The sequence below is a fragment of the Caretta caretta genome, chromosome 10, assembly GCF_965140235.1.
Source record: "Caretta caretta isolate rCarCar2 chromosome 10, rCarCar1.hap1, whole genome shotgun sequence".
NCBI lineage: Eukaryota > Metazoa > Chordata > Testudines > Cheloniidae > Caretta > Caretta caretta.
The window spans coordinates 73249731-73270137 of NC_134215.1; the positions used below are offsets into that span (position 1 = coordinate 73249731).

General features: G+C 43.5%; 1 protein-coding gene across 7 annotated transcripts in view; it reads left to right on the forward strand.

Moving 5' to 3' along the window:
• CHD2 (chromodomain helicase DNA binding protein 2) overlaps nt 1-20407 on the forward strand; it is an 87731-nt gene that overhangs the window by 27420 nt on the left and 39904 nt on the right. For 6 of the 7 annotated variants that reach the window (XR_007358925.2, XM_048867821.2, XM_048867820.2 and 3 more), the window contains 12 exons: nt 1902-1963; nt 3510-3632; nt 4181-4330; nt 5167-5300; nt 6514-6739; nt 9243-9343; nt 10038-10082; nt 10222-10397; nt 13195-13319; nt 15070-15286; nt 15935-16024; nt 17129-17319. Coding sequence is in view for 6 of the 7 variants with exons in the window: in XM_048867821.2 (XP_048723778.1) it covers nt 1902-1963; nt 3510-3632; nt 4181-4330; nt 5167-5300; nt 6514-6739; nt 9243-9343; nt 10038-10082; nt 10222-10397; nt 13195-13319; nt 15070-15286; nt 15935-16024; nt 17129-17319 (1640 nt within the window). In the remaining variant the exon portion in view is untranslated. Of the gene's footprint in view, nt 1-1901; nt 1964-3509; nt 3633-4180; nt 4331-5166; nt 5301-6513; nt 6740-9242; nt 9344-10037; nt 10083-10221; nt 10398-13194; nt 13320-15069; nt 15287-15934; nt 16025-17128; nt 17320-20407 lie in introns of those variants that run through there. The other variant, XM_048867828.2, reaches the window with a different exon arrangement.

The following is a 20407-nucleotide window of genomic DNA, read 5'->3' on the forward strand; positions in this document are numbered from 1 at the left end:
GCTTGAAGCGGCCCTTTCTGAATGACAAACCAAAACGATGGTCAGTTGTGACATGTCTATATATTGCAGCAAAAAGCAGTTTCCAGAGGAAGATTACAAATCAGCAAAATGCATAGAACAAATAATCTTTGCATCTCTTTCTGTAATTCTAATATGATCTTGAGAAATTTCTCATTGGATTCTGTGTCCCCCTCCACCCCCCCCCCCCACACACTGATATGGGTGCATTGTGTTTTATATGTGTGTGTCAAGTGCACTAGACAGGGCGGTTTGTTCATGTGGGAGTGCCCTGTATCTGATAACCTGCTTATATGACTGGACCATGTTAAATAAAACAGGGTTTGGTGCGTGAATCGGTTGTCTTTTTTTACATTACCTCTGAGTTAATGACACCTTGGTAAAAAAGTATTACAGCGGTAGTCAGAGAATACATCTCAAGCTAAGAGCTAATCAGGAGGGATGACTTGATTTCAGGGTATTGGAGCGTGCAGATTAAGAAGCATGAATGCAGCTTTTTCTCAATCATCCAATTGCTGTCTTGTTGAGGGAGTAGAGAACAATAAAGTACAGACACATGATTCTAGTGGAGAGAATAACCTTTTTAAAGAAAGTTTCTTCCCTTTATTTTTCTCCCATACAAGATTTCTTGGTTCTGTCTGGGAACTGGAGGACTAAGAACTTCATGGTTTTAACTTAACTGTACTGTTTTTACACTCGTAAAATGTGCCCATCAGACACTTAGTTCACATTCATAATTTTAAATAACAAAACACTCAAGTTGTAATGATCAGTGACCTGCCCTGTAAATGGAACTAAACACAATTTTGCCAACCCCAAATGTTCAGAAATCGTGAGTCAGGCCCCAAAAACTCATGAGATTTTTTTTTCTTAAGAAAGGGTTCTTTCTCATTGCTGTCTTGTTTTTGCAGCTTTAAGACATGCCAGGGTCACATTTTCCAGGTTTTTCTCTGCAAACACTAGGGTGGGCTAGAAACTTTTTTTTAAATGAAAATAGGAATATTTTCATGTAGCTTAAGATTCTCATGTAATTGCATGGCTCCAGGAGCTAGGCCTTCAAGAAAAACACCAGCTGTCATGAGGCACATGATAAAACCATGAGCGCTGACAACACTGTAAACATGTTCTCCACCAACATGTCTTCAGTCAAAAGCCTGAAACAGTAGATCTACCTTACGCTGGGCCCTGAAAGAGAGCAAGATCTGGCTCTGACTGACCAAAGAACACCGGGTCATACCCTTCCACCCCCACTCTCACACACTTGGAATGATTTTCAACCTTCAAATCTAGGAACTCTTTGCAAAAGCATCGCGGCCTATCATCTTTCTTCTACAGTGCATATGATCTCTAGGACCCTAGCAGTGCATGACTTCATAGATTAAACTTGCCATTTGAAGTGCACCCTGAAGTAAGTTAGAAGCAAATGTACGCTTTGGAGAGTAGGTGTAATGTGAACCTTGCAGCTGCCACCACTAAGTACACAGGCATTGGTTGTCGCTAGAAGTTGATCATTAGTCTGATCATTAGTCGTAGGTGGTTTGTAGCCTGTCCCTTCCGGAGGCTCCAGAACTGCAAGATGCATGTTACCCTAGAGCTTTTCACCCTTTCTTCTGAGTTGCATTTGTAATCCCTCATCCTCTGAAAGCAATTGCACTAACCTTGTGACCACTGTCTACAGAATCCAAAGTTAATGGTGTTGGGTAGCTGGTCACCTTTATTAAGTGGTATGGTTGCACAATAGTGTCATGTTTTAATGTTAGCATTGCAGCAAGGGATAGTCCTTGGGCTGCTTTGAAGCTTAGACCATGTGTGTGTTTCAGTGGCTTCTTAAAGGAAAGAATATGGAGTGAAGTCTACAACCTGATCTTTTCTTTTAATTAAAGGCAAGTAGTGAATCTGAAAATGAAAGCCCAAAAAGAAGAGGCCAGAAGCAAATGAGAAAACCGTAAGTCTCTATGGAGAGGGTTTTGAATTGATAAGGTTTTATTCTAAATTTTAACAGACAGTTGGCATTCAGCTATGTTTGAGGGACACTGTAAAGATAAACATACATAAAAATCATGTAATCGGTTTTCATTAATAACACTTCAAATTATAAAACCTGAAACAACTTGTAAAACAACCTGCCATTTATAAATCTGTTTGTTTACTTTTTTGCGCTTTACTCAGCTTCAGCAGGGAGCTGGTCAGCTTCGCTTTCTGCTGTTAGTTGGTTTCACCTCTTTTGGCTCTTTCATGCACTAGTTTAATGCTTATGTTTTTCAGGTTTCCAGCACTGGAAAGAAAACTTAAAGTCCTGAGCCCCTAAAAAAATAATTTTGATTAGAGATATTTGCATGGTTTTTTGGTCTTCATATTAGGTTTCATATTATTCTCTTATAAAATAAAATAAACTTCTGGAGAGCTCTCATGTTGTAAAATAACACCCCCCCCCCACCCATCTGCTTGACGGTATTCCTTTACATTCATGTAATGTCACCTTTTCCATTCAACATGTTCGTACAGGCTTGTCTTCCCAATAAAAAGAGAATTTCATACTTGTGAAAGCACACACAATCTAGTTCCTTTTCTTATGCTCTTAAAAATCTTTAAGCATCTAGAGTTTTAAATAATTTGTATGTGACCTGATACAATAAGGAGCAACAGAATAAGGTTCTGTGAGAACCTAGAATATATATGTGAATGTGTCGTAACGTAGACCAGGGGTTCTCAACCTTTTCCTTCCTGAGCCTGCCTCCCCCAACGTGCTATAAAAATTCCACGGCCCACTTGTGCCACAACTGTTTTTCTGCATATAAAAGCTAGGACCAGTGTTAAGGGGAAGCAAGCCGGACAGCTGCCTGGGACCCCATGCCACAGGGGGCCCCATGCAGCTAAGTTAGTCAGGTTTCAGCCCCATGAGGTGGGGCTTCGGCTTTCTGCCCTGGACCCCAGCAAGTCTAATGCCAGCCCTGCTTAGCAGACCCCCTGAAACCTGCTCACGACCCCCCAGGGGGCCCCGGATCCCTGGTTGAGAACCACTGACGTAGACCACACTCACTATTCCAAAGCCAATGCTTTTCCGAAATATGTAGGCAGTAGTCCTAGAAACCACTCTTAGGGTTCCCCAGATAAGCTCAGAATGCATAAATAAATATTAAAAATAAAATGGAGTGCTTACATTTCAAGTTGTAAGAAATGGCAGCTCTATTAAATGTACCATATTACTATGTTTCCAGCATTGCTTTGACTTTAGAAAATGCATGACTAGATTGGGTAAAGTCTCGGTGATTGAGGTATAGGGCTAGAAGTAGGGAATCACAACATGAAACGCAGGTGCTTTCCCTCATTACCAGTGCTGAACAAGTGATTATATTGCAGTTCCAGTGTTGAACTTTCTGTGTCCTGGAGCTCATGTGTTGGCATTTAAACCTGAGGACTTGAATCTTTGTTTAGCTAGCCAATGGCGTTGAAGTTCCAGTATCCCTCCTGACTTCTGTTTTTGTCCCTAGAGGTAAATGGAAAAGGGAGGCTTCTGGGGAAGAGGAGGATGAAAACGGTGCGGAGCAAGGCTCCAGTGCAGAAAGTGAACCAGAACAGAAGAAAGTTAAAGCCAGGAGACCAGTCCTGAGAAGGTGAGGAGGGATTGAATTTACTTTCCTTTTTATATTGTATGTCTCTTTAACTTCCAGTGCTTTTAAAGGTACCCAGTAAGTGACATTCCATAGGAAATTGCTGTGGGAGCAGGTGTGTGTTCTGGGAGCAGCCAAGGGACAAATTAACAGTCAGCCAAAGTGTGCAACAGCCTCCTGGGGGAAGCGGTTGGAAACCTCATCCTCTGAGTAATTTATTAAATGACTGGCTAATATGCAGAGGGGACCAGTCCTGCCCTGAATGGAGAGGGCATTGTCTACATGCCCATACTGATCTTTTCCCTCATTGTTATCCTCACTTATTCTGTGGCCTGATTTTCCTCTCATGTGAAACTGGTATACATTGGTGTAACTCTACTGATGTTAGTGGAGTTGTTCCTGATTTACACTGGTGTACGTGAGAGGCAATTCAGGCTTTAGGCATCTAATGTTTGGGATATACACTTCCTTGTGGACTGTGAAGGCCTGCTGAAATGCACTCCTTGTGTACAATGCACTGTATTATATCTTTTTATCAATACTCATTTTAGAGCAGTGGTCAAAGCCAGTGTTAAAAAGCCCCACAAGCCCCAACGTGGTAAGAGGAGAAAGAAACAAGACTCGTCTGAAGATGAAGATGATGATGAAGACGATGAGACTCCCAAAAGGCAAACCCGGCGCAGAGCGGCTAAAAATGTCAGGTACTGCAGGGGTTTTGAGCTACGTAGTCATCAGAGCTGAGGCTTAGAAGTCAGGATACCTGGTTAATGTCAGACTTGCTGTGTGATTTGGAGCAAGGCAAGGAGTACCCTGCAGGCAAACCTCTACGCTGCGTGGAACTCCACTGTCTCTTGTGTTGGGTTCTCTTTACAGGATCTGGTTCTTGGTCATTTAACCTCTTGATAGCTCATTGTATCCATTTACTATAAAGCATACAGTACTTGCTTACTACCTCAGATGGGTTTTGGGTGGTTTAGTTAATGTTTCTAAGATGCTTTGAGATCAGAGTAAAGATGCTATAGAAGTGCAAAGTATTAACAGAAATGGATGCAAAATTACCAGATGCAGATACTTGTCAGTAGCTAAAAGCTTGTAAAAGATGAGATACGGGTTCCCAGCATCTGGTGGACACCTATTGAAGCAGTGAACGTATTATTATTCTCATGCTTCAGGGAATAGACCAGCCTCTCACCAGTGAGGGATAGAAAGAAACATTCCCTGTAAGCAGGTTATTTCATAATTGCTTACTGCAGGGGTTTTTACCTCCTGAAGCAGCTGCTACTGTCAGAGGCAGGAGACTGAACTAGAACCACTGGTCTGATCTTGTATAACTATCCGTGTTTTTTTAAGAGGTAGAGAGTAAACTTTTAGCCAAGCTGAATGGCTTATCTGAGAAACTCGAGCAATGTATTACACCGTCAAACCCAACATAAATGCTGGAGGGGCTTGCCTGTGCCATGCCATGCTGTGTGCGTATGGCTTTAGATTTAAGGAAAGACGAGAGCTTTTTATCAGCTTGGTATTTGGTCTTGTGCAGTTACAAAGAAGATGATGATTTTGAGACGGATTCCGATGACCTGATTGAGATGACCGGGGAAGGGACCGATGAACAGCAGGACAACAGCGAGACCATTGAGAAAGTCATGGACGTCAGGGTTGGAAAGAAAGGAGGTGTGTAGCTTTGAGAGTCAGACTAGGATTCTGGGTCTAGTCACATCCATGCTCTGGTTCTCCTGCACTGGTGTAATGCTGCTGAAGTGTTTGGGTTTCCACTACTGGAGAAGGATTTTTAAATTTCCTTCTCCATGTGTTTGTTGGCCCCCCTCAAAGAATTCTAGTAGATTGGTGAGGCATGATTTATTTCCCTTTACAAAAGTTGTGTTGACTCTTCCCAGACACATTGTGCTCATCTGGGTGTCTGATAATTCTGTTCTTTAATTGGTTTCAATCAATTTGCATGGTACTGAAGTTAGGCTTACCGGCCTGTAATTGCCAGGATTGCCCCTGGAGCCTTTTAAAAAGACTGGCGTTACTTTAGCTATCCTCCATCATCTGGTACAGAGGCTGATTTTAAGCAGTTGGTTACATACCGCAGTTAGTTGTTCTGCAGTTTCATATTTGAGTTCCTTCAGAACTCCTGCGTGAATATCATCTGGTCCTGGCAACTTATTACTGTTTAATACAGTGGTTCTTAAACTTTTGTACTGGTGACCCCTTTCACATACCAAGCTTCTGAGTGCGACCCTCCTCCCCCATGAATAAAAAACACTTTTTAATATATTTAACACCCTTATAAATGCTGAAGGCGAAGCGGGGTTTGGGGTGGAGACAGACAGCTCAGGACCCCTCATGTAATAATCTTGTGACCCCCTGAGGGGTCCCGACCCCCAGTTTGAGAACCCCTGGTTTAATATAATCAATTTATTCCAAAACCACCTCTTTTGACACCTCAGTCTGGGACAGTTCCTTAGATTTGTCACCTAAAAAGAATGGCTCAGGAGTGGGAATCTCCCTCACCTCCTCTACAGTGAAGACCGATGGGAAGAATTCATTTAACTTCTCCACAATGGCCTTGTCTTCCTTGAGTGCTTCTTTAGCACCTCAATCGTCCAGTGGCCCCACTGATTGTTCGGCAGGCTTCCTGTTTCTGATGTACTTAAAAAAAAAAAAAAAAATTTCTAAGGGGCATTTTGTGTCGAGAGATACTTCTGTATGGTTGTAGTAGGATCAGGGGCTCTGTGGGATGTTTTGTGGGATGTGTTGCCATAAAAGACGCACTAGCTAGAAAAACAACTCCCTGCTTCAACTCTGTTCAGTTTATTTCAGTGCCTGGCTAACAAAAGCACCAATTGCAAACTAATTTAATTGGCAACTTTTTTTTCAGCCACTGGTGCTTCTACCACTGTGTATGAGACTGAGGCCAACGGCAACCCCAGCGCTGACTTTGACCCTGAAAAGGATGAGGGAGAGGTTCAATACTTGATCAAGTGGAAGAGCTGGTCGTACATTCACAGCACGTGGGAGAGTGAAGAGTCCCTGCAACAGCAGAAGGTGAAGGGCCTGAAAAAACTAGAGAACTTCAAGAAAAAAGAGGATGAAATCAAACAATGGTACGTTTTGCCTAAGACAAAAATCAGTGTGGAGCCTTGCTTAGGAGGTTCTTCAATAGCAGGGGCCACCTGAGCTTTGCCCAAGTGACGGCTGTTCAGACAACTTGCGAGAAGTTCATGCTGGATCACTGTTGTCATCTTCAATAAGGAGGGATATTGCTAGTCGTTATGGGAAATTGAAAAGCCTGAGAATTTCCTCTTGTTTGCCCCTCCCTCGCCCCAGCTGGGTTTCCTCCTGCAAAACCTATCAAGCTGAGGATAGGGTTCCAGAACTGTTTTCTTTGGCGCCCAACTGGACAAGACAAATCTCTCTTCTGTTCAACATAAGTTCGTGGGTATTGTGCTTGTGGTGAACTGGTCAGTTTCTAATGCAGTAACTCAGTGGTGAGCTTTCGACATGAACTTGCGGTAAGCCATAACCCAGTGGTAAAATTTTGCAAAAAGTACTCTAAGCAACGTTCTTTCTTTATACTGAGCAGGCTACAAACTCCACAGTGTACTACATTTATTTGCCTTTGGGAAAACTTACACTTTTATTTTTTTTTTTAAGTCTTCTTACGCTGAACTAACTTGGTGGGGGTGGCGAGGGGGTGGTCTCTCCCAGTGTCGCATATCTGTGGGGTCCCAGAAGGAAGCCATTTGCTCTGTAGGAGCAACCTTAGAAGTCTGTGTGAGTGGGTCTGACTGACTTTCCCCTAGGCTTGGGGTTTCAGACCCTCCACCAGTTGCTCCCAGGAAGGAGGGTAAGCTGCAGTTCCCTCCTCCATTGCCTCGTGACATCAGCAACTGCTGTGTCACTGGAAACCAAATGTGCAGGTGTGGGATGCTGTGGCTCTGTCAGGCCACAGCTGTTGAGCCTCTGCTCACCCAGGCTGGCACTGCAGAGCTGGGCCCCTCACCTGAGCTTCTGCATGAGGGGCATCCTCCCTCAACAGCACCGCTGCCGCCACTGCCTCCTGGCTGGGCCAAGCGCAGTGTCCCCCCCAAGACCAGAAGCGCTTTCGCTCCCCCTTGCAGCAAGGAGTGAGACCTCATGTACCCTGTTAGTGGGCAGAGGGCTGCAGGCAGAGCAGGGTCTTAAATGGCCACCCCATGTCCCTGCTGGAGCTCTAAGAGGAGATGTGAGCCAGTTTCTCACCTGCACAATATATACAAGGTTGTGGCGAGGTCGTATGTGCGTGCTGTTTACAGGGAACATTGACCCTAAGTCCTGTTTTCGAAGGTGATTGAGGCACTTGGGCATCTAAATGCCAGTGACTTTCAGTGAGACTTAGAGTCTGTCTGCATTGCAGTGAGGTGTGTGACAGCAGCACGTGGACATACCTGAGCTAGGTTTGATGGAGGCAACTAGAACAGCAATAGCAATAAGGCTGTGGCAGCACCGGCTAGCTGCTCAGGGACATACCCAGGGCTTGTACAGCCCATGCTGCTGTCGATCTGAGCTAGCTCACGCTTCTGATTGCGGTGCAGACGTTGCCTAAGTCTCCTGCGTGCCGAAGTCACTGTTGAAAAGGGGACTTAAGCTCCTTGGTCCTGTAAGTCCTTTTGAAAATGTTACCCCATGCCCCTGTCAGAGAATAGATCTTCAAGTAGAAGAGACGCCTGTGAGGTTTCTTCGTGTGGGAGCTGCGAGCCTGTTGGCAACTTCATAGAAATGTAGGGCTGGAAGGGACCTCAGGACACCAAGTCCAGCCCCCTGTGCTGTGGCAGGTCCAAGTAAATCTATACCATCCCTGGCAGGTGTTTGGTGGGTTTTAAGAACAGGCTGGACAATGACTGGGATTCCACAACCTCCTTTGGAAGCCTATTCCAAAGCTTAACTACCTTTATTGTTAGGTTAGATAGCGGGAAAACCTTTCGATGTCTCCTTTGTTTTAGATTAAGGCCATTCATTGCTTCTTGTCTGACATTCGGAGGACATGGAGAGCAATTGATCACCATCTTTTTTGTAAAAGCCCTTAACATATTTGAAGATTATCAGGTTTCCCCCCAACCCCCAGTTGTTTTTTTCAGGACTAAACGTGCCTAGTTTTCTTTAACCTTTCCTCATAGGTCAAGTTTTCTAAATCTTCTATTACTTTTGTTGCGCTTTCCTGGACCTCTCCAGTTTGTCCACATCTTTCTTGAAGTGTAGTGCCCAGAACTGGACACATTACTTCAGCTGTCATATCATCACAATATGTTGTGGGATACCGGAGTGCTGAGGGTTCCCTCCTTATGTAAAAGCTTATGTATTTTGGCTTTGTGGAGGAGCACAAAAGTTTCAGGGAAAATCATTATATATTTCTCTGTATTGTTTCATTGTGAATAATCTGTTCTTTTAGAAGCATTAAGAGGAGTATTTGATAAGCAATTGTAAACTTGGATTGAGTTACCCTAACTCATGAAATTATATAGGCAGGTAGAGTTTTAACAGCTTGAGGATCACTACCCATAAAGTGAGCAGAAGTAGAATTGTTCTTACATATGCGTCTCCCCCTACCCCCATTTCTTTTCTCTCCAGGCTAGCCAAGGTAACTCCTGAAGATGTGGAATACTTCAGCTGCCAACAGGAGCTTGCTGCAGAGTTGAACAAACAGTATCAGATAGTGGAGAGAGTGATCGGTAAGTGAAATAGTGCATCTTTCTAATAAAGGAATAGTAAAACCCAGGAATTAAAGTTTTACTTGGGTCACAAAAATGAGTGTGCGGTGTTTTCACACCTCTTTGGGGAATAAACTTATGCCACATATCCTGTAATGTGTTGAAATCTAAAGGTTAAAGCACAGTAGATCTGGGTTCTAGTGATGCATCTGCAAACAACTTGAGGAAGTCACTTGCCCTCTCTTTGCCTCAGTTGTCCCAACTGTAAAGTGGGATTAATAATTCCTATTTCCTCGGGATGCCATGATTAATTTATTACTGTTTGTAAAGTGCTTTGAAATCTTTAGATGAAAGATTCTGTAGAAGAGCAAAAGTAGAGTGTTGTGAGGACCTCTCAGGATAACATGGTTTGACAGTGAAGCTTGCATGTCAGCTCAGGGTTTAGGTTTTTATGAGTAGTGACAAAATGTGGTGGTGTAGCTTTCAGAGCAGCTCAGTAACATCACACTGATCTCAGCAGGAGCTGTTAGTATCCAGCGCCTTTGGAAACTAGGCCTGAAGAGTTGAGTGGTATTCTCTAACAATCTTCCTATGCATTGCAGAGAACTTTTTAAAACCCCTCCTAACTGTTGGGAACTGTAGAATATCTTTTATGCATCTCATACTGGTGGTTAAGACACTAAAACTCTCCTTTGTTTGCTTCTGTAAAACGTAGCTGTGAAGACCAACAAGTCTGCAATGGGACATTCTGAGTTCCCAGGTAAAGTGGCCTTTAACTCCCTTTTTGGCAACTCTAAACAATGCTATTAGCCGTGACATGTCTTGTGGCGGCAGCGGTCACTGTCATCACTGCCTTGGAGTTTGGTTGGTCATGGTTGCGTTTCTGTAATGTGTTGCAGCTCACAGTCGGAAATTGTCCTCTAATGAGCCTGAATATTTGTGCAAGTGGATGGGGTTGCCCTATGCAGAGTGCAGCTGGGAAGACGAGGCCTTGATTAGCAAGAAATTTCAACACTGCATTGACAGCTTCAACCATCGCAACAACTCCAAAACCATTCCCACTCGGGACTGCAAGGTTCGCACGCTTCCTTTCTCTCTTGTGGATGGGCTTGCTCTGGGTTTCTGAATGTCGAAGTTCTTGCTATATTTAGATATGTTGATGCAACATTTTCTACAGGGATGGCTATCACCTGAGGAGATTGCCTTTGCCTTTCTCCCTCTCGCATGTCAGTTTTTTTTCCAGGGGTTCTCTGCACCCTTTTCAGTTCCTTCTCCCAATTCTCAAGGCCCTGAAACACATACACCATCTGTTCCTTGAAAAACAATGGCTGGGACTCCCTTTTGGAGAGCTATCCATACTGTCTCTTCAGCATGCTAAGGCCAGGCTGGCATAGAACAAGGCTGGCAGAGGCCTTGGCTGGCAGAATAAGGCCAGGCTGGCGGAGTCAAGAACTGGCTTGAGTTAACCCAGGAATTCAAGGGAAATAACAATGGAACTTTGTCAGTGGGAAGTGTCTGTAATAGGTTCCTACTAGGGCTGTTGATTGATCTCAGTTAACTCACACGATTAACTCAAAAAAATTAATCACAATTAAAAAAAATGTTTTACAATTAATTGCACTATTAAACAATAGAATACCAAGTGAAATGTATTAAATATTTTTGGATGTTTTTATACATTTTAAAAATGTATTAATTTCTTTTACAACACCAGAATACCAAGTGTACAGTGCTCACTTTATATTATTATTTTTTATTACAAATATTTGCACTGTAAAAATGATAAAAGAAATAGTATTTTTCAATTCACCTCATACAAGTATTGTAGTGCAATCTCTTTATTGTGAAAGTATAACTTACAAATGTAGATTTTTTTGTTTGTTACAGAACGTGCACTCAGAAACAAAACAATGCAAAACTTTAGAGCCTACAAGTCCACTCAGTCCTAGTTCTTCTCCAGCCAATCGCTAAGACAAACAAATTTGTTTACATTTACAGGAGATAATGCTGCCTGCTTCTTATTTACAATGTCACCTGAAAGTGAGAACAGGTGTTCACATGGCACTTTTGTAGCCAGCGCTGCAAGGTATTTACGTGTAAGATTTGCTAAACATTCGTATGCCCCTTCATGCTTTGGCCACTGTTCCAGGGGACATGCTTCCATGCTGATGATACTCGTTAAAAAAATAATGCATTAATTAAATTTGTGACTGAACTACTTGGGGGAGAATTGTATGTCTCCTGCTCTGTTTTACCTGCATTTCATGTTATAGCGGTGTCAGGTGATGACCCAGCACATGTTCGTTTTAAGAACACTTTCATGGCAGATTTGACAAAACACGAAGAAGGTACCAATGTGAGATTTCTAAAAATAGCTACAGCACTCAACCCAAGGTTTAAGAATCTGAAGTGCCGTCCAAAATCTGAGAGGGACAAGGTATGGAGCATGCTTTTAGAAGTCTTAAAAAAGCAAAGTTTTTAAAAGTTTCTCCGATGCAGAAACTACAGAACCTGAACCCCCGAGAAAGAAAATCAACCTTCTGCTGGTGGCATCTGACTCAGATGATGAAAAAGAACATGTGTTGGTCCGCTCTGCTTTGGATCGTTATTGAGCAGAACCTGTCAGCAGCATGGACACCTGTCTTCCGGAATGTTGGTTGAAGCATGAAGGGACATATGAATCTTTAGCGCATCTGGCACGTAAATATCTTGCGATGCCAGCTAGAATGGTGCCATGTGAACTCCTGTTCTCACTTTCAGGTGACATTGTAAACAAGAAGCGGGCAGCATTATCTCCTGCAAATTGTAACCAGACTTGTTTGTCTGAGTGATTGGCTGAACAAGAAGTAGGACTGAGTGGACTTGTAGGCTCTAAAGTTTTACATGGTTTTATTTTTGAATTCAGTTATTTTTTGTACATAATTCTAAATTTGTGAGTTCAACTTTCATTATAAAGAGATTGCACTACAATACTTGTATGAGGTGAATTGAAATAAACTATTTCTTTTGTTATTTTACAGTGCAAATATTTGTAATCAAAAATAAATATAAAGTGAGCACTGCACACTTTGTATTTTGTGTTGTAATTGAAATTGATATATTTGAAAATTTAGAAAACATCAAAAAATATTTAAATAAATGGTATTCTATTATTGTTTAACAGCGTGATTAATCGTGCGATCAACTGTGATTCATTTTTTTAATCGCTTGACAGTCCTTGTTCCTACCCATCTAAAATACATCAGACTTCCTGGATAGATATATATATATTTATATATATATAGATATTCTCTTCCTTAGGAAGGAAAACAGACTTCTACAAGTGTTTTGGAATGAATGCTCACTGTTTTTGTACAATTTCTTTGTCTAATATCACAGATAGATAGATGAATCCCTTTGCATCTTATCCCATCTATAAATTGGGCACAATAATACATATAGGTGGAATGTGAGGCTTAATACTTGTAAAATGCTTCATGAGCCACATATAAAAGGGGAGTTTGAAATGCAAAGTTTTATTATTACTGAAAGAAAAGGCAACACACCAGGGAGGAAGAGGAATAGAGGATGTTGCACCATATCAATTAAAATGAAGGGGGAAGGGAGATCATAAAAGAATGAAGCAAAGAAAAGAGGCAGAGGGGGCTTTCCTGTAGCTCTAATACTCTGAGATTGGGCGGGCAAGCAGGAGGAGCTAGCAAGCTGTTGTCGCTGGTGGCTCTTGTTGCTGCTGAGCGTGTGGCTAAATTGCAGTTACGAGTTCTCTCTCTATATATACCGCATACCCATGTATCACTGAAGTTTTTATTCACTGAGTTTGAAGGCCTGCCTCATTCTTTTCTTCAGTGAGTTTAAGGAGTCTGCCTTTTTAGGTGTTGAAGCAGAGACCCAGGTTTGTTGCTTTGAAGAAACAGCCTTCTTACATTGGTGGCGAGAACCTGGAGCTCCGAGATTACCAGCTGGAGGGGCTCAACTGGCTTGCTCACTCGTGGTGCAAGTATGTAATGCTCTTGTTTTGGGTAATGCTCTAGTTTTGTTCAGGGTTGCAGCATTAACTTGTTTTTAGAGCTGTTGAGCCATATTTATTCATAATGTTTCCCTGTTACACCACAGCAGGATCTGGCCCTGTTGTTGTGATGTTTTGTATTTTTACCTGCCCTGCTTCAGCACCTTTAAAGCTTAGGATCTCAAACATTGTCACACGCATCCAGCAGAAATATCCAGGCCGCCTCCTAAAATGGGAGGAAAAATTCTCTCTCTTTGGAAACAGAGGGGGAACCCAGTTGCATTGGGATAGGATACAGAAGGACCTAGACAAATTGGAGGATTGGGCCAAAAGAAATCTGATGAGGTTCAATAAGGATAAGTGCAGGGTCCTGCACTTAGGACGGAAGAACCCAATGCACAGCTACAGACTAGGGACCGAATGGCTAGGCAGCAGTTCTGCGGAAAAGGACCTAGGGGTGACAGTGGACGAGAAGCTGGATATGAGTCAGCAGTGTGCCCTTGTTGCCAAGAACGCCAATGGCATTTTGGGATGTATAAGTAGGGGCATAGCGAGCAGATCGAGGGACGTGATCGTTCCCCTCTATTCGACATTGGTGAGGCCTCATCTGGAGTACTGTGTCCAGTTTTGGGCCCCACACTTCAAGAAGGATGTGGATAAATTGGAGAGAGTCCAGCGAAGGGCAACAAAAATGATTAGGGGTCTGGAACACATGAGTTATGAGGAGAGGCTGAGGGAGCTGGGATTGTTTAGCCTGCAGAAGAGAAGAATGAGGGGGGATTTGATAGCTGCTTTCAACTACCTGAAAGGGGGTTCCAAAGAGGATGGCTCTAGACTGTTCTCAGTGGTAGCAGATGACAGAACGAGGAGTAATGGTCTCAAGCTGCAGTGGGGGAGGTTTAGATTGGATATTAGGAAAAACTTTTTCACTAAGAGGGTGGTGAAACACTGGAATGCGTTACCTAGGGAGGTGGTAGAATCTCCTTCCTTAGAGGTTTTTAAGGTCAGGCTTGACAAAGCCCTGGCTGGGATGATTTAACTGGGAATTGGTCCTGCTTCGAGCAGGGGGTTGGACTAGATGACCTTCTGGGGTCCCTTCCAACCCTTATATTCTATGATTCTATGATTGCTAGGATTCAGTATGAGCATGTGCACATGAAGCACCATCTTGGTTTGACTGCATTGCTGTTTCTTTGGCACTGCAGGACTGGCAAATGGGGACCATCGTAATTGTGAGCTTAAGAGATACTGAGTGAAAAAAAAAAAAAGATCTTCTCTCTTCATTGCCCTGTGGGGGATGGTCTGTTATGTGCATGGGCAGGTGTGTTTCTCTGACTCAGTGCTGTGGAGATGGAATACTATGTTTGGTCCACTGGCCTGATCCAGCGTGGCAAACCCTGTTTTCCTGATAAAACATAAATCTCTCTCTTAGATTTCTTGAGCCATCTCCTGTAGGAGAGATCCACCATTTGAGAGAAACTCTTCTAAATGTGGTCACTGACTTTTTATCTTTTAGCTTTGCATTTGCTTGCCAGTTTGAGGGCAAATGCCATCCAAACTTTGACCCTGTCAGTCATAAGTGATTCTCTGTAGAGCAGTTCAGTCTGAATTGCTTTGGGATCTTCTTGGCAGGATTTCAATGACCTTTTGCAAGGCATACATTTCATTCTCTGTCATTACTTAGTAAACTGGTACAGCATTATATTTATTACACCTTTATTTTTGTTTCTCCACCTTTCAGGAACAACAGCGTGATCTTGGCTGATGAAATGGGCTTGGGGAAGACTATCCAGACAATATCATTTCTCTCCTATCTCTTCTATCAGCATCAGCTGTACGGCCCCTTTCTGATAGTGGTGCCCTTGTCTACTCTGACTTCGTGGCAGAGGGAGTTTGAAATCTGGGCACCAGAGATTAATGTGGTCGTTTACATAGGAGACATGATGAGTAGAAATACGGTGTGTAAATAAAAGGCTGGGGGGGGCGGGGGGAGAAAGAAAATCTCTGTGTATAGATTATATGTAGCATGTGGTTCTGAGGCGGGGCAAACTCTGGGTTGACATTATAGCTATAACTGTGCAGTTTGACCAGGTTCACGACAGTAGAGGCATCTGTGTCTCGGGCCTTCCCATCGCTTAAATAATGTGTGTACAGTGATTATTTTATTGAGCAATGGAGGTGCAGACAGGTAGGACTTTACTGGGCAATATAGGAAGCCTCAGGTTATGACTAATAATGAGACAGTGAATATCAAATGCATACAGGTAATGGGAGGATTAAACTGCCAGGAGATCTGGTTTAAATTACTGGCTCTTCCGTAGACAGCTTCTCTGCGTTTGGGTAAATCGCATGATCTCTGTGCCTCAGTTCCCCATCTGTAAAAGGAAGACGATAGTCCTTCCTCCTACCCACCCTTTGTCTCTCCCCTCTGTAGATTATGGACTCTTCAGGGGAGTCTGTCTCTTACCATGTGTCTGTACAGCACCTAGCATAGCGAACCACGTTCTTGGCTGGGACCCGTGGGTGCTACGGATAATAATAATGGTGCGTGCCCCTTTAGCAGCTCCAGTTGAAGTTTGTGTCTGAACTGTTGTCTTCTCTCCCAGATCCGTGAATATGAGTGGATCCATTCTCAGACTAAAAGGCTGAAGTTCAATGCACTCATCACAACATATGAGATCCTCCTCAAAGATAAGGTATGCAGTGGGGAAGGGGTATTTCACACACACTTCCTCGTGCTGCGCAAATGGGGCTGCCTCCCTCCAAACCAGTGTATGTCACACTGTGAGTAGAATATATGATGATCCAAAGCTGTTTCATGCCTCCCCCAACCCCCCCCCATCTGGTGACTGAGAACACACAGATGCAGCCTACCATTACTTGGTGTGCTTACAAAACTATAGAGTCTAGTATAAATATAGCACATTAGTAGTATTGTTCATGATTACACATACTTATAAAGCACCTCTCACTGTGGTATCTGGGCTAGCTGTATTTGTCTTAATTTGGATTATTAACATACCCAGTAAGAAGAATAAAACGCTTCATTCCCTTGCTGCCCACAGCTGTTTAATGTGGGCTGGAGAGGGAGGGTGTTGGAACTGGGGATGGTAGGGTTAATGCACTCCCCATATGAGAGGGATGATATCACATTGCTTTTACACTTACAAAAAGAGAGAGCTTCCTGGAGTGTGCCAGGAGGCCCTACCAATGAGTCACTGAATCCTGTGTGAGAACAGAAAACTTGGGGGAGGGGGAAATGGAGTGGTGAATACACTGCTTTATTCCCCCCGGGCAGATTTGCTGCTCTGGTGTTGATGCTGCCTCAGCACAGTGCATGCTGGAGCATGTGAGCACAGCAGGGACTCTGCAGTCATGGCGGGGATGGATTAAAGGAAGAGGAATGTGGGATAGGGAAGGGTTGTGCTTTAGAAATTTAAAAAGAAGAAGAAACGATCAATTTAAAATCCATCTGTTAGCTGAAATATGTTTGAGGCATTTGATAATGTGTTAGCTTGTAAACGCTTCTGTTCACCTCTGAATGGAGCCAGAATTGGTATGGTGCGCTTGTCCCAAAGGCATGTCGCCAAAGGAAATGTTTCTTGGTTAAGCACACTGAAAGCAAAAGGTGCTCAGACACCACAGAGGTGGGTGTGGTATAAGAATTTGAATAGAACATAATGGAATGCAATTACTGCAACACTACACAGCTGACTTCAGGCCCACAGAGAAATTAACATAAAACACTTGTGGGGCCAGTCTGATCTGGTGTGTCCTTTGGTTTTGTTTTTTTGCTCCAGACTGTTCTGGGCAGCATTAATTGGGCCTTTCTGGGTGTGGACGAAGCCCATCGGTTGAAGAACGATGACTCTTTGCTGTATAAAACTCTGCTTGATTTCAAGTCCAACCATAGGCTCCTGATCACTGGGACCCCGCTTCAGAATTCCCTCAAAGAGCTCTGGTCACTGCTGCACTTTATCATGCCGGAGAAGTAAGCCTCCTTACTATGTACTTCAAAAGATACCAGTATGTGTTCGTTGTCAAATACCATCTCCTAACTAGACATGGAGTATGAAATGGCTTAGTTTTGGAAGACAGAAAGAAGTGAGTAAAACTTGAAAGGGTTAGGGTCACAGAGGGGGAAAACACAATGAAGAGGGAAAATGGCAAGGGCTGAGAGGGAAAATGAATGGTGCAAAGAGCTAAACTGTGTTGGCAACAGGTGGGCTGGGTAATGTAAGACAACTCCTCCATCGCTGTCTTCTGGGAGGGCCACATCCAAAGAGCCAAATGCCTGTTTTAAGCAACCATTTCCAAGGCTTCCATTAAAAAAAGGAGACCAGTGAATGAGACAGTAAAATAATGGAGAGGGCAAAAAAAGCAAATTTCAAAACTGTGAATCAAAATCTAGTCAGAAGATTCTTTCCACAGAGGGATCTACAAAACATACAAAAACTGCTGCCATGTGAGCATTGCTCAAGGACGGAATAAGGGGCCTTTGGGTAGACTGTGATTTTAATTGAGGAGGCTCCATATGGAGCCACAAAGATCAAGGTGTAAAAACATTTTAAAATGCCATAGTCCCATTTTCAAAAGTGACTTGGGCTCTTAGAAGCCTAAATCTCATTGGCTCTCAATAAGATTTGGGCTCTTAAGCGTCTGAGTCACTTTTGAAAATGAGATGTGGGCTCCTAAGTCACTTAGGTATTTTAAAAAAATTTTACCCTGTGGCTAATAATGTGATACAGGCCTTTTGCAGAAGTGAAGAAAAAGAGCTGGAGATCCTTTGGCTATAATTAAAAGGCTACGATTTAGTAATGGCAGTCATGGATTCCGTGAATACTTCAGCTTGTGGCTTGCAGCAGGGGCTGCAGCCGGGGTCATGCGTCCCTGCTCTGCGGCTTGTGGCGGGGGCCATGTACCCATGCACTGTTCCCAGGGCTCCAGCGGGGGCTGTAGCGAGGGCTGTGTGTCCTTTCTGCCCCAGCTGCGGTTGGGGCTCTACTCCTGTGGCTGGGGTTAGAGCTGGGACTGTGTGCTCCTGCCCCACAGCTACGGTGACTGCGGCAGCTGGAGCCAGGGCTGGAGGGGGCTCAGCCTGTCAGTGCCCCCGCATTGGCAGCTGTCGTCTCCCCCCCAGCCTAGCCCTGCTCTGTTATTTTTAGTAAAATCATGGAAAGGTCATGGGCTCCCATGAATTTTTCTTTGTTGCCCGTGTCCTGTCCGTGACTTTTACTAAAAATAACTGTGACAGAATCTTAACCTTAGCTATAATGTACCTGCTACAGAGATTGTAACCTGCTGGAGTAAGGACCGTGTTCTGAGATACTGAATTATTTTGATGGCTAATGGAAGTGATGTTTTTCACTTCCTGTCTCGAACTGTTTCATAGTGTTTCTGTGCACTGTTTAGATTACCATTTAATTCAGCAGGTTTTGGATCAGGCCCTTAAACTGCTGACACGTTACACTCCCAATTTACATCTCACCAATCTGTTACCCTGTGTACAGTTTGGAATCTGTGGGGTAAAGTATTAAGGACATACAAGGTGTTGATAGCAGATGCCTTAGAAACACAAGGTGGGTGAGGTAATATCTTTTATTGGCCCAACTTCTGTTGGTGAGAGACACAAACTTTCGAGCCACGCAGAGCTTTTCTTCAGGTCTGGGAAAGGAACTTCCAGCATCACAGCAAAATACACGGTGCAACAGATAGTTTAGCATAAGTAATTAGCGCACATGGTAAGAGACCGTTCAAGGTGAAATGGCCTTTTAACGCCCCTGCAGAAATAGGACAAAAAACGGGGCTCGTGGGTTGCAGATTGTTGTAATAAGCCATAAATCCAGTGTCTTTATTAAGACCATGGTTTTTAGCATCTAGGGAAGTTATGAATTTAAGCTCCCAGGTTCGTCTTTTGAAGGTGTTTTGCAGGTTTCCTTTGAGGATGGAGGACTGAGAAGGGAGATATGGAGTGATTGTTTTGTGAAAAGTGTTCACCCCCGGGTGAATCATGCTTGTCTTTTATCATTTTTCTGTGTGAGTTCATTCAAGAGTGCAGTGATTGTCTGGTTTTGCCCACTTAGTTATTATTTAATGTTTGGTACACTGAATGAGGTACACCACATGTTGTGATAGGCATGTGTAGGACTCACGGATCTTGAAAGATGTGTTGGGAGTGATATTGACAGTTGTAGCAGTGGAGGTCTCCAGGTTTTGCATCTGTTGTTCTGGCAGGGTCTGGTGTCACTTTAAGTTGGTGAGTCCTGATCTGTGAGGAGTTTGCTTCTGATGAGGTTGGGGGTTGTTTGAAGGCCAGAAGAGGGGATTCAGGAAAGATTTCTTTCAGGATGTGGTCCCTATTGAGTATGGGTTGCAACTCTTTAATGATACCCCCGTATGGGTTCCAGCATGGGGTGATAGATGACAACTAGAGGTGTGGAGTTGGAGAGTTTTTTTCCTGTATTAAAGCAGGTTCTCACGGGGTATTTGGGTGACCCCTTCCTGGATGCAATCTACTTCTCTGGTGGAGTGTCCTTGTTTGGTGAAGGCGGTTCTGAGTTTAAGGTGTGTATTCCGGACAGTCTCCTCTGAGCATATTTTGTGGTATCTGAGGGTTTGGCTGCAGATAACAGATTTCTTTGTGTGTTGGGGAGGGGTTACTGGATCTGTGAAGGTGAGTGTGGTGATCCATGGGTTTTTTGTATGTCATTATCTGTAGGACTCTATTGTTGAGGCTGATCATGGTGTCCATAAAGTTGATGCTTGTGGTGTGGGAGTGATCTAGAGAGAGTTTGATGGATAGGTGGAAGTGGTTGAAGCTGTGGTGGAAATCTATGAGGAAATGTAGATAATCTGTCCAGAGGATGAAAATGTTATCAACATATCTCATGTATCATTGGTTTTGTAGTGCCTTTGTCCAGAAATTCTTCCTCAAGGTGGCCCAAGAGGAGGTTGGCATATTGGGGAGCTATCCTAGTACTCATGTCTGTTTCTGTGGTTTGGACAATGTGTTTGCTGTTGAATGTAAAATTCTTAAGGGTGAGGATGAAATGGGTGAGTTTAGTGACATTTGGGGTGCA